The 13379-nt window shown below is 35.3% G+C and overlaps 1 protein-coding gene across 1 annotated transcript in view; it reads left to right on the top strand.

Moving 5' to 3' along the window:
• The window catches only part of TNFRSF19 (TNF receptor superfamily member 19), a 97690-nt gene that overhangs the window by 42629 nt on the left and 41682 nt on the right, over positions 1 to 13379 (top strand). The window contains 1 exon segment of the mRNA XM_074213300.1: positions 11869 to 12033. Within this exon segment, the coding sequence (XP_074069401.1) occupies positions 11869 to 12033 (165 nt within the window).

The raw sequence follows: 13379 nt of genomic DNA, 5'->3' as shown, positions 1-13379 counted from the left end.
CATAGCGAAAATGCCTAATAACTGAAATGGATGATTCAACACAGTCAATTTAATTCAAGCATGTCTTAAAAATCTAATACGGTAGATAGAGCACTGACCCTAGAATCATATTGTATGAGGCTCACTCAACTAGTTTAGCATATATTATATACATATATATGTAAAATATATGCCAATATATGTAATATGACAATAATACTATCTGAAGCTCACTCAACTACTCTAGCAATTTCATGCAGTTAATTTGGTTGACTTTATTAATTATATGACCTTATTAGTTGTATGATGTAAGACACAACCCCAATTGTCTCCCAAAAAACTAGCTAAATAATATAAAAGTCTACTCATTAAAAAGCTCATGTTGACATAGGACTTCCTGCCTAACAGGACTAAGATAACCTAATCTAAAAAATCTAATTTTGATTTTCTCAAGATTTTTCTTTACTTTTAGCAGTACCCTAATATAAAGACCATAAAGTAAAATTCCTTGAAATCTGTTACTACTTGCAGTTAGTTACTTAGAAGTTGTGATGTAATGGAAAGAATCTTGGGTTGGGGTTGAGCCTAGGTTTCACTACTCACTACTTATATAACTCACAAGATAGGCTCATCATCAAAAGATTAGCAACTCAAAGGATCCATTTTTTTTTAATCAGAACAACTCCTGAAAGACTACTATTTAGACATAAATGAATTAAGATCTGCATTGCTGGAAGAAAAACCCACCCCATCAAACTCAAGGATACTTTAGAATATGATGTAACCACAATTCACATGTACATAATGTTTGTACAGTGGACTTCCCTTCCAACAACCCTGGAAGGTAGGTAGTAAAAGTATTATCACCACCCCATTCTACAGTTAGTAAACCAAAACTCAATGACCCCATACTCAAACTCAGGTTCCCAAACTGTTTTGCCATCACTGCTCTCACAATGCTATATGAAGACAGGGATTGTGGCGGTAAAGACTTTCGAGTATTTATATGGGAGGTGCTCTAGTAATATGTAATCATCATCATGATAAAAAATCATATATGCCTAGAAGTGAAATTTAACCTTGTGCGGAAAGAATCTTAATGTTTTTGTCTGTTCATTTCTACTTTAATGTCAGATAACATAGAGATGGATTATAAGGACATCAGAATGAATGATCAGATTTAAACAGCAAATTGTTTATTGATTTATTCATTATTCAAAAGCTTTTGGTTTCTAAACCAAAAAAAAAACTGCCCTAATATAATTTTAGCTGACTGAAGGAATATCCCAGACAAGTTTATATTTTTACTATACTTTTGAAAGTCAACCAAATTAACTGCACGAAATTGCTAAAGTAGTTGAGAGAACCTCATATAATCACAACAATCAGACTATTTAGATGTAAGCATATTAGAGGCATTTTTAAATAATGCTTTATTGGGTGAGTGTAGGCATACCTCTATTTCAAACTTTGAAATCAAATCTCTTTCCTTCAGAAGTGAGAAAAGTGATTATGTATAATATTATGCATTAAAGCATCCCAGTTTAGGATGAGATGAACCAAAACCAAAGCAAAATGAGCCACTACCATTTTAAAAAATCCAGTGATGGGCGTATATAGATAAAACATCTGAAAGTTTCATAGAAATTCAGCCTTAATTTGTTTTCAATACATAAAGAATTTATCATGCAGTCTTTCTTTGTGTTGTATGCCATATAGATTTGTCCATTATTTTCTGGTACTGCAAGCAGCTGTATCTACTGTCTTTTCAAGAGGTACTAGTTAATTAAAAGTAAAGTAGGGATTATCCTTTTATTATGTAAACAGTATCATGATATCATTCTTATCTTTAAACTGTTGATTTCCAGGTATATTCAGTCTGTACATATCCTGTTATTAGTCGATTACTACACTTGAATTATGCCTTATCTCCTTTACTTTACAATGTGCTGTTCATTGAAAAAATGGGTCTGTTAAAACTATTGACTTTAGTTAAGGTTTTCTAACAGCATAAATAATGTATCAGATAGAGATTGATGATTAATAGCTTATTGTTCCTGAGAGAAACTATATAGTTTTTATAAGAATGCATTTACATTCATAATTTACTAGAAATTTTAAAATTTCACCAAAGATTTTTATTTGATAGCATGTTGAATAAGAGTATTCAGAAATAAAATATAAGGCTTTATTTAATTCTTTTTTAGGTTTTTGCAAGGCAAATGGGGTTAAGTGGCTGGCCCAAGGCCACACAGCTAGGTAATTATTAAGTATCTGAGACCAGATTTGAACTCAGGTACTCCTGACTCCAGGGCTGGTGCTTTATCCACTACGCCACCTAGCCGCCCCTTAAGGCTTTATTTTAAACATCTAGCATTTTAGTTTCAAAATGCAGACCTTTTAAAATGTTGGAAGTGATCTTTTATAATTTTCTCCTGTCACTTCCTTGACTGAATGATGTCTCTTCACATATTACATTTACATTTTACGTTTTACATTTTAACATATTTTACTCATAGAATCAAGATCATAGATTTAGAACTAGAAGGCCATTGAGGCTAACCCCCTTCATTTTACAGATTAGGGAACTGAGACACAGGGAGATTAAGTGACTTACCCCAATGTCCCAAAGCTAGTAAGTGTCTGAGGTCTGTAAACTTTAGTGACTAAAAGGATAGGACTACCTTTGACAGTAAAATAATAAAATGAGTTCTTATATTGAGTTTGAAGTATCTGCAAGACATCTAGAGTTCTAAATATTCAAATGACAGTTTGTGATGTGGACCTGGATCTCAGATATCTGAATATAAAACTAGTCATCTAAGTGAAGCAGAAGATGGAAGAAATTTTGATTTTAAATACAGCTTCAGACAATTATCTTTTGACTCTGGGCAAGTAACTTTACATCTGCTTCACTTTCCTTGTCTGTACTTCCCAGAGTTGTGGGAATGAAAAGATGTAATATTTGTAAAGTGTTTTACAAACCATAAAGAGCTACATAAATAATATTATTATACAAGTGTATCTAGGATTCAGTTGCATAGACTTGATCATTAAACCAATAGGAATGGATGAGATTCCTTATTTAGGTAAGGAAATATGGAGAGAGAAAAGAGAAGAGACCAAGTTGTAGCTTTGGAGGACAGACAGATTACGATGTTATGCAAAAGAATGAAGATTTAGCAAAGAAGACTGAGGAGTAGTACAAAGGTAAGAGAGGAACTAAGAGAGATCTGTTTCATGACAATAAGAAAGGAGATAGTGTCCAGAAGGAGAGGGTAGGCAATAGTGGTAATGCAACAGAAAGGTCAAGAAGTATAAGGCTAAAGGAAAAGAAAAGTTATGGCAATTAAGACATCATTGATAATCTCGGTAGGAAGTCAGATAATAGACTATTTAGAAGAGAAGGGGGAGAAGTAGAAACATCAAATATAAGGACTTTTTTCCTCAAGGAATTTAGTAAAGAAGGGAAGCTATGATCCAAAAGTTAGCAGCATTGGTAGTATATGAGGAGTTGGGTTTTTTGTTTTTTGTTTGTTTGGTTGGTTTTTTTTTAAAGCTAGGGAGGCTTGGATATGTTTGTAGACATCAAGGAAGGAACCAGTAGCAGGAAGAGTTTGAAAATTAGAAAGCATTCTTTCTTTCCCCAACAATCTGTTGAAGAAGTTGGGAGGAGATGGATCAAAAGAGCATATAGAGTTCTTGTCTTTGGCAACAGAGACAGAGACAATTGGAAGGAAGACCATGAAGGATAATGTCAAGGGGATGGAAGTTGCATAAAAAAAGGAGAAAGAAGAGAGATCATGATGAATGACCGCAATTTTCTTGGTAAAGTCTAAGATGATGTCCTCAGCTGAGAACCAATCAGAGAGAAGTATAAGGATTGCCTTTCAGTAGTGAGGATCTGGAGTGGACTCCATCAACATAGTTGTTTGACTTCTAGTTTCTTTCAGTACCATGTAAATAGGAGTAAAGAAAGCAAATGATGAGAGTGATCCAGAGTTGGGGTTTGGTAAGGTATGGGTGGTGATAGTATAAGAAAACAAGGGATTTTCAGTATAATGCTGTGTCAAACTCAAATAGAAATGAGGGCTACTCATCTACATGTAAGCATCAGTTTAGATGGCAGCTTAACCTAATTTAAAAAAATATAATGTTATCCATATTATATTGTGTTCTTATTCTGTTAAATGTTTTCCTATTATACTTTAATTTCATGGGTTCAGAGGCCCTCTGGGACCTCTGAAGTTACTGAAGGGTGGAGGGGTTAGAGATTCCAGTAAAGAAGAAAAGTAAGTTCTGTTTATAATATAATGAATAACCTAAAGCTGCCTGCCACATAAATGAGGTGTTTTCAGTGATCTTTCTGAATCATAGCTTTAGTGGATTTTTGCAAGGATACTGCTTCAGTTTATTGAGTCAAAGCTCACCCTGAAGTTTTTTTTATGTTTGACTATTCATGACCCCATTTGGGATTTTCTGGACAAAGATACTAAAGTGGTTTGCCATTTCCTTCTCTGACTCATTTTTACAAATGAGGAAACTGAGGCCAGATTTGAACTCAGGAAGATGAGTCTTCCTGACTACAGACCCAATGTTCTGTTTCCTGCACCATCTAACTGCTCAACCTTTAAGTAAGACATAATAAAAACTAGAGCAAATTTAATACTTCAAAGAACTATGGTTTCATCCCATGGGTGCCCTCTTTAGTGACCACAATCACAATCCCTTTATAATTTAGTAGCTACTCCTTGAGAGTTTCTGTGGCTGAAAAATGGATTGTTCTGTGACCAACTTGATGCTGAATCTCTCTGCACTGAGTTTTAGGCAGGCCCTCGGAAAACAGACAAAACAGACCTACAATCTGTCACCAGGCCCAGACTTGCAGCCTTTACCCCTTAGTTGGACATGTCAGAGCTTGCATACTTCCCTGGCACAGTCTTCAAAAAGGGTCATCTCCTTGCTCTGATGGAGTACTGGGGAAAGACTTTAGGAGAGGAAATGAATGATGAGCAAATTCAAGTTCAAATGGAAATCAAAGACATTGAAACATCCTCTCGGGGAAGTTTCTGCTCATAATAAAATCACTGTCTGGATCTTCACTTTTAGTGTTAAAATAATGAAAATTGAAGACTAGCTCAAGGCTCTGAGATGATTCACTTAAATTTAAACCATCAAAGTGCCAGTAATTATAACTATGTCAAAGTAGTATACTTGAAAAGAAAAAATCAAGCTCTGAAGTCCTGTATTTATAAACAAGCGTTGCAAGATTTTTAAACAAATGAAAAGATACTTGCAAAGCTGTACTTTTAAAAAAAAGTTCTACTAAAAAAAATTCTCCTAAAAACACCATAGGGCACTAACTTGGAAACCAAATGTTTCAGAGTCAGCAGTTGGAGCATATTTAAAAACTGTGGTCTGACATGATGAACTTTTGGATCTGGGCCATACACGCAACTGGCTGTCTACAGATGTTAGGAGACAATATCTCCAGTGTTTACCCCAGTGTAGGATAGCTCTTTACCTCCTATCAGCAATAGACAGGATTAAAAGGAAAATTATTTATTTAGGTTGCTTAAAAGAAAAGACTGAGGTCAAGACAGTAATGGATCAGGCTTTAGAGCTAGAAATTATCAAGGAGTATAGATTCAGGGTTGGAAAGTGCTTTGTCTAATCTTCATACCATCCCCCAACTTTTACCAATGTATAAGCTAAGACACACAAATATTAAGTTGCAAAAGATACATTCAAGTTTATACAATATTACATAGTAAGGAACTGAATTGAGATTCAATCCCATATTGTCAAAACCAATGTGGTTTTTTTGCACTGATTATATTTGGGTTTTTTTCCTTAAAAATAAATCCTAACCTAATACTATTAATAGCTTTCTAAATTCTTTAGTCATTTGTAAAAACAATGTTTTCCTTTATTAAATAATTTTGTTAAAATGATCAGTGCTGACAGGCAGTTTGCCAGTGCCTGATACTAAGCTTCATCTCTTTTATCATGGTTTGTGTTTTCACACTGCCAAGTATTGGGATCATTATAATTTGTTACAAATTGTGTAGTTCTAAACTGAATTTTGTTGTCCAGTTGTTTCAGTTGTGTCTGAATCTTCATGACACCTATTTGGGATTTTCTTGGCAAATATAGTGAGGAGAGTGTAGAGTCCACACATGGCAAAAAGGTTTGCCATTTCCTTCTCTGGCTCAGTTTTATAGAAGAGGAAACTGAGGAAATGGAGTTAAGTGATTTGATCAGAGCTAGTAAGTGTCTGAAACCAGATTTGATGTTAGGTCTTCCTGACTCCAGGCCTGACACTCTATTCACTAGCTACCCTTCTAAGCTGAATAGTAGACTTGTTTCCTTAGTCAATAGAAAATATTAAGTGAATTCTTCTCTCTGTTAAAATTTTATTTTAGTACCTAATCTCCACAACAAAGGTATATCATTATTTTTTTTAAAAAATCAGAAAATTACTTTCCATTTATAAAAAATATAAAGCATCTGTTATTGATGCATGGAGAAATAACTGAAATGTTTACATTTAGATAAACAGTCCTCAAAAAATCACCTTAGGCAAAGAGTTTCCAGAAGTTCTACAAAACACAATTTTACACCAAAATCTTGAGAAGATGTAGTAAATGAGGAAGGCATTCATTTTATATTTATCTGGTGTCAGCGTACTTGGTACGAATCGACTGAAAAAAATTCAATTCTTGTTTATTGGCAGTTCTTTAGTGGCACATCTGGATTTCATATGTTTAGTCTTAGCATAGATATTTTTGTTTAACCAGTGTGGATTAACAAAAGGCTTTCTTCCACTCTAAAACTGTGTCTTTGTCTCATTTGATATTGCAAAGAACTTTTCATTAATATTTTTCCACTTTAAAATATCAATAGAAATCAATAGAAATTTGGTTTTCAGTTTTAAGCTTTCATTAGATATAATTTTATGGTGGAAGAACATTAAAAACTAAAGAATTAATTGTAATTTATATGAAATAGATGTAAATCAAAAAGAACTTTAGAAAAGAAAAATTCAAAGATCTATAAATATTTGCATTTCTGTTCTCAAAGGTAATCATTGGTTGAGGCAATAATGGTATTCTTTCACAACCATATATTGAGCACCTCCCATATGCTAAGTTTTGGTGGAGGTGGGGTGGGGTAGGGGGGAATGATTTAAGCACATACAAAATATGATCATTGCTTTTAAGGAACTTAATAGGGAAGAAAAGGTTGGCTACCATTTCCCAGAAATAAAGTCCAAGATCTGGGGAAAAAGATATAAAATTCCTCTTTCTCTCAGAGAGCTTAAATTCTTTGGGAATTATGGAGAAGGGGGCAGAGAAATGGCATGTACATGTAAATATAAAGCATTTGGATCAGAGGTACAGGATTATCTGTCTTGATATAAGCTTGGACAGCTTTTGGAAGATGGAGAAGAAAAGAAAGACTTGGCATGCCATAGAAGAGAACTGAACAACAATGAGGAAGATAAGGAAAGGTCCCAACTCAGGGATGCCCCAGTGTGGATTAACAGTTGAGCTTGACCTTCAGTGGCAGAGAAGAGGAGAGTCCTCACATAGGGCTCAGCCTAGGGTTCTTACTGTGAAGAGCAAAGTATCATAAATATAGAGTTGGGGGAAAAAATAGCTTCTAGAATGTCAGTTTCCAATTCTGTAAAATAAGGGAATTAAATTTAAAAAATCTCTTAAGCTCCTTTTCAGCTGTACATCTGTGATCCTACAAGGCTATGATAACTTAGTTCCATTTAGTGTAATTGGACTAGCCTTCAAATTAGCATATTTATATGGTGCATCAAGGTTTATGGAGGATGTAGCATTTTGGTCTTAAAGAATGGGTAAGATTTCAGCAGGTGGAGACTTTGACTCATAATGACATTACCATCATATAAAGCTCAGTATTAAACAAACACACTCCTTGTTTGTCCCAAGTCACATTTTTTCCATTTCTATTTTGATTGTCTATATAACCAGGGATAAAAGGGAGTGGGAGTAAACATATAGTTGGCATGTCTGAACTTTTTTTTAATGGGCAAGAGAGAAGTTGGCTGGAGAGAGGGGCATATCTATTATTTGGATTTCTGTGTCTTTTTAATCCCATATGCCAAGTGCAAAGAATCAAACATAAAGGTCATGTATTTTGCATGTTATTTCAAATTTATTTTTGTTCAAATTATTAGATAGTGAAAATTTGTGAGGGCATGAACTCTATTATTTATAAATATCTTCCCAGGATCCTTGCTATGGGGCTCAGCACAACACAGAGCCTTCAATGATTGTTTAATCAAGAGATTACTATCATTTGTGGCAAAGGTAAAACTTTCCAAGGGATGTTCAAATCCTCAGCTTATCCCTTCAAAGAACCATCAGAACCCCCACTAAAATATAGAGGGATTGGAGGTGGAGTGCTAGAGAAATCACTAGAAGTCTCCAAGATATCCAGTGAAATATTGATAGCATCTTAACAGAGGAAAGTAGCTGGTTTTACTTTGCGTAAAAGAATTAGAAATCTCAGTTTCATCACAGCCTTAAAAAATTCTCAGATGAAGAAAATAGTGCCTCATTTTTGCTGTAAATTTGGGGCCATCTCAAATCCATTTCACAAAGGATTTTGTTTGAAACCAACTGGAACCAACCAGACCAACAGATAATCAGAATTCTGAATAGATATACTCCTCAATTCCTTAATGATAATATAAAAATAATAGAAAACATTTATGTGGCACTTAGCATGTGTGGGGTATTTTGATAAGTGTTTTACAGTTATCTCATATAAGCTTTACAACAACTCTGGAACATAGGTGTTATTAATAATCCTCATTTTACAGATGAGAAAGACAAGGGTAAGTGTCTGAGGTCAAATTTGGACTCCGGTCCTCCTGACTCCAGACTCTCTTTTCTTTATACTATTCCACTACTTGACTTCCCAAGCAATGTATTCTTAGGATTTATCCTAAGACATCATTTTCTGACTGTGTTCTGAGGTCAGCACATAGTCAGTCCAATGACGTAAGAATACTTTCCATGTGGAAAGAATTTTACAGTTAGAATTGATGTTTAGAATAATAAGCCTGTTACATTGTCACTTATGGTCTCCCTGAGGTTGCATAACTCATTTTCTTTCTTTGCTTTTTCTTTTTGGTTTTTGCAGGGCAATGGGGGGTTAAGTGACTTACCCAAGGTCACAACTAGGTAATTATTTCATGTCGAAGACTGCATTTGAATTCAGGTCCTCCTGACTCCAAGGCTGGTACTCTATCCACTGCATCACCTAGCTGCCCCACTTATTCTTTATAATGATGAAAGACTCAATGAATGGGTGAATGGAAGATATATCCAAAAATGACTTTGAAGTCAAAACAAAAAAAACCCTTTTTTTAAATGAATCTAAAATACCATAAATAATCATGAAAGATGCATCTAATTGTATTTATTCTTCAGAAAGAAAATAAGATTATAAATGTTTCCTTTATAAATGATAGATCTCCAACAAGAGGTGAAATAAAAGGGGTTTTCTGGTCACTACTAGCTAACTAGGACCCTGGGTCAATTAGAACCTCTCTGGTTTCATTTCTTGTTGTTCAGTCAAATAGTCAGGTCTGACTCTTTGTGACCCCATATGGGACTTTCTTGGCAAAGATACTAGAGTGGTTTACCGTTCATTTCCTTCTCCTTTGCAATAAGGCAAACAGAGATCAAGTGACTTGCCCAGGGTCACACAGCTAGTGAGCGTCTGAATCTGGATGTGAACTCAGGTCTTCCTGACTCCAGGTCCAGGGCACTATCCACTGCACCACCTAGCTGCCTCTTTTCTCATCTGTAGCATGAAGAAATTAGAAAGGGACATAAGCTGTTATATATTTCCATCTCTGAGAAGTCAGGGATAATCAAGAGGCTACTCTATGCTCATCTTGTAGCTTGGTACAGAGTGCTGGACCCCAAATCAGAGACACCTTAGTTCAAATTCAACACTTAAGAACAAGTCACTTAACTTGTTCACCTCAGTTTCCTCATCTGTAAAATGATTTGGAGAATGAAATTCCAAATCATTTCAGAATCTCTGCCAAGAAAACCCTAAATAGGGTCACCAAAAAGTTGGACCCTACTAAAAACGACTGAATAACAAAATCAACTGCAGTCCATTTCTGCCTTTGACATATCCTGATTGTCTGACACTGGGTAGCTAAGAGAATGTGATCTCCCTGGGTCCTAGGCAACTAAGACTAGAGGCTGCAGATTAGGATTTGAAACCTCTTCTGTACAGGAAAGGTCTAGACTCAGTTTTTAAGCTTCTTTCCATCCAGCATAGCAGGGACAAGCAGAACCAGAGCATTTGCCCAGTCAAAAGATCAGACTTAATTCATTGGTTTAAATATATTTCAAAGGTGAAGAAGGCTGTTATATTTCCATCATTAATTAATCTTGATGAAAAATGAGGAAACTGAAATAGATGAATTTATAAAACACCAAAGGAAGTTATCTCTTCTGGGGGCTTAAAAAAATCTCTGATTTGACCATTCTAGGAGAATGGAAGAATATCTGTATTATAAAATTCTTAGGAATTCTTTGTTCAACATCTCCTCAGTGTTTTGACTGATATGTGACTAGAGGTAATGAAGTGGTACAGTAGAGTACTTGATTTAAAGTCAGGAAGACTTGAGCACAAATTTGACTTTGGATATGTTCTAGCTTTGTGATCCTGGACTTTGCCTCAGGTTCCTCATATGTAAAATGTAGCACCTATTTCCCAGGTTGGTTGTGAAGATCAAATGAGATTTTGTAAAGCTTTTAGCACAGTGACTGGCACATAATAGGGCTTAATATATACTTGTTTCCTTCCATCAAATGTTCACTCAAAGTTTACTCAGCAAGTATGTAAAATTATGTTCAGGATAATTTTAGTGTCAAATACATTTTTTCTCAAGGAATTCTCATAGGTAGAGGAGTGACAACCAGAAATAAGAATGTGGTAGAGGCAAAAAAGAAATATAGATGTTCCTTAGTTATACAGGAGCAGTTTCTTCTACTTGGGTTTTATGGTGATGACCATTCTATGCTATGACAGTCTTTTCTCCAGAATTCATTCCTGTAATTTACCAATGTGGCAGTGAAGATATTTGATGCTTCCAGATGCCATATATGATCAAGATGCCAGGAATGATCCAAGAATTTTATTTACTTTTCCTGAAGTTTTCAAATGTGTATTTCAGTATAACCCCAAAATATGACGAGATATTTTCTTTTTCCTTGTTTTTAAACCTCATTGTATATAATATATACTTGGTAATATATAGTCTTCCTCTCTGTTTATACATTGCTTAGAATGATTTCTCTCAGAATTAGAAGGCACTTCAGAGAGGGCCCTTTTTCTGTGTGGCAGCCCTTGATAAATTTAGGACAATAACTACAGAGCTGAAGAGATCTTAAGAAGTTTCTTATGCAACATACCTATTTTACAGATGAGAAAAGTAAAGACTAGAGAAGTTAAATGACTTGTTCAGGATCACATAGTTAGCAAAGGACAAGCTGGGGTTAGAACTGAGATCTTTTGGCTTCCAACAATATATTATTATGTCCTTCCATGGGTCTTCTCCAGGCTAAACATTCCTGGTTCCTTCAACCAATCCTCAAATGCCATTATTCTAAGGTCATTCACCACCTTGATCACTTTCCATTCATTTTGGGCTCGAACTAATCCATGTCCTTCCTCAAATGGGGTGCTCATAACTGAACCCAGTGTTTCAAATGTGGTCTGACCATGGTAAAGGATCAGCAGTATGATGATTCAGCATAGCGTCAACAACTTTGTTCTAGTTGTTTTACTATTAATGTTGATGGTCTTTCCTCTCTGTTTCAGGTACAACTAAAGTAAACCTTGTGAAGATCCCATCAACCACCTCCAGTCCTCGAGACACAGCTCTGGCAGCTGTGATATGTAGTGCACTTGCCACAGTTCTATTGGCCCTCCTCATCCTATGTGTCATCTACTGTAAGAGGCAGTTCATGGAGAAGAAGCCCCGCTGTAAGTCTCTAACTATTTAGGTTTCTAAGTAAGAAACTAAGTAAGAAGCAAATTATCATCAGGATCAGTAAAGGGTTCGACAGGAAACCTGACCAAAATGAGAACCAGTGAACTATTAAAGTAATTGGAGATTAATCAAAATAAACCCTATGATCTTTTAGTCTCAGGGAAGCCCAAGGACAGGGAGAAGGAGGGAGAAGGAAATGAATGGCATTTTTATAGAAATGTTGACAAGTATATAACATCTTAATGCCACTAGATAAAAATGAACATTGAAACTCTTTGAAACCTGAGTGGCTTACCACTCCTAGATTTCTTGACAAATGGTTTTCTATGTTTAATTATCTCATTTTTAAGATTAAACCTATCAGTAATTGAAAATGCTAGATCTCTCCTTAAAAAACTAGAAAAGGTTAGTTTGGAATTTTCCACATTCTCTTGTTAATTTGCGCTTTGTAAAGGAAAGTGAAGAAACAAAGAATTAGCTTGAAGCATTCTCCTTCCCTCTTTACCTACAGGGTCTATGAGATCACAGGATATTCAGTACAATGGTTCAGAGCTGTCATGTTTTGACAGACCTCGGCTTAATGAATATCCTCACAGAACTTGCTGTCAGTGCCATCAAGATTCAGCACAGAACTTGCGGTAAGTAAAGCCTCATCACGAGCATATTAGAGGAATAAGAGTAGCCCAATGGAAATGGGAACAGAAGGAACTGGCCACATTTACCTATTTGGTCTCCTAATTATTTAAAAATAATATTGTCATATTTATTATCCCTTCTTTCTGATGGTTTGGTTCTGATTCTAAATGTTAAAAGAAAATTGTCACCTCATTAAACCCTAGAATGTATAGGCAAGTTCATCTTCACTGCTTGGAATCAATGGAGCTTTCATTTAAACAAACTAACAGTATGCTTTTTTAAACAAAAGTTTGTTTCCTGTCTTCTCTATAAAGTAGTTCTGAGAAGTTCAGTCATTGACAATTAAATTGATGTGTGAGATCTGTTGGTTTCAAATCCAGGAATTGTGTACATGGGACTTCATCCTAGACAGCCTTAAAGAAACCAGTTGATTTTTAGAAATGCCCCAACAAAAATGCTTTCTCTCAAGAATTCTTATCAACATGTCTATCAGTCGTACCAACAGCTAGAAGGAACTTAGAGAAAGGATATAACTCTCCAAGATCATGTTAAGATGATTAGAGGGTAATCTAAGGGGCTAGTAATTCAGGAATCTTGAGTTGTTTGTTTTTGTAAATTCAATTTTCTCCCCTCAGAGGAACAACTGGAAAACCTTTTGGGCTGAGCATTCAGATTGTAAAGCATAGAATTCATGTGAGAACAA

The sequence above is a fragment of the Macrotis lagotis genome, chromosome 1 (assembly GCF_037893015.1).
Source record: "Macrotis lagotis isolate mMagLag1 chromosome 1, bilby.v1.9.chrom.fasta, whole genome shotgun sequence".
Lineage (NCBI taxonomy): Eukaryota > Metazoa > Chordata > Mammalia > Peramelemorphia > Peramelidae > Macrotis > Macrotis lagotis.
Note: the sequence above shows the minus strand (reverse complement) of the source record. Positions and strands in the feature narration are given on the sequence as shown.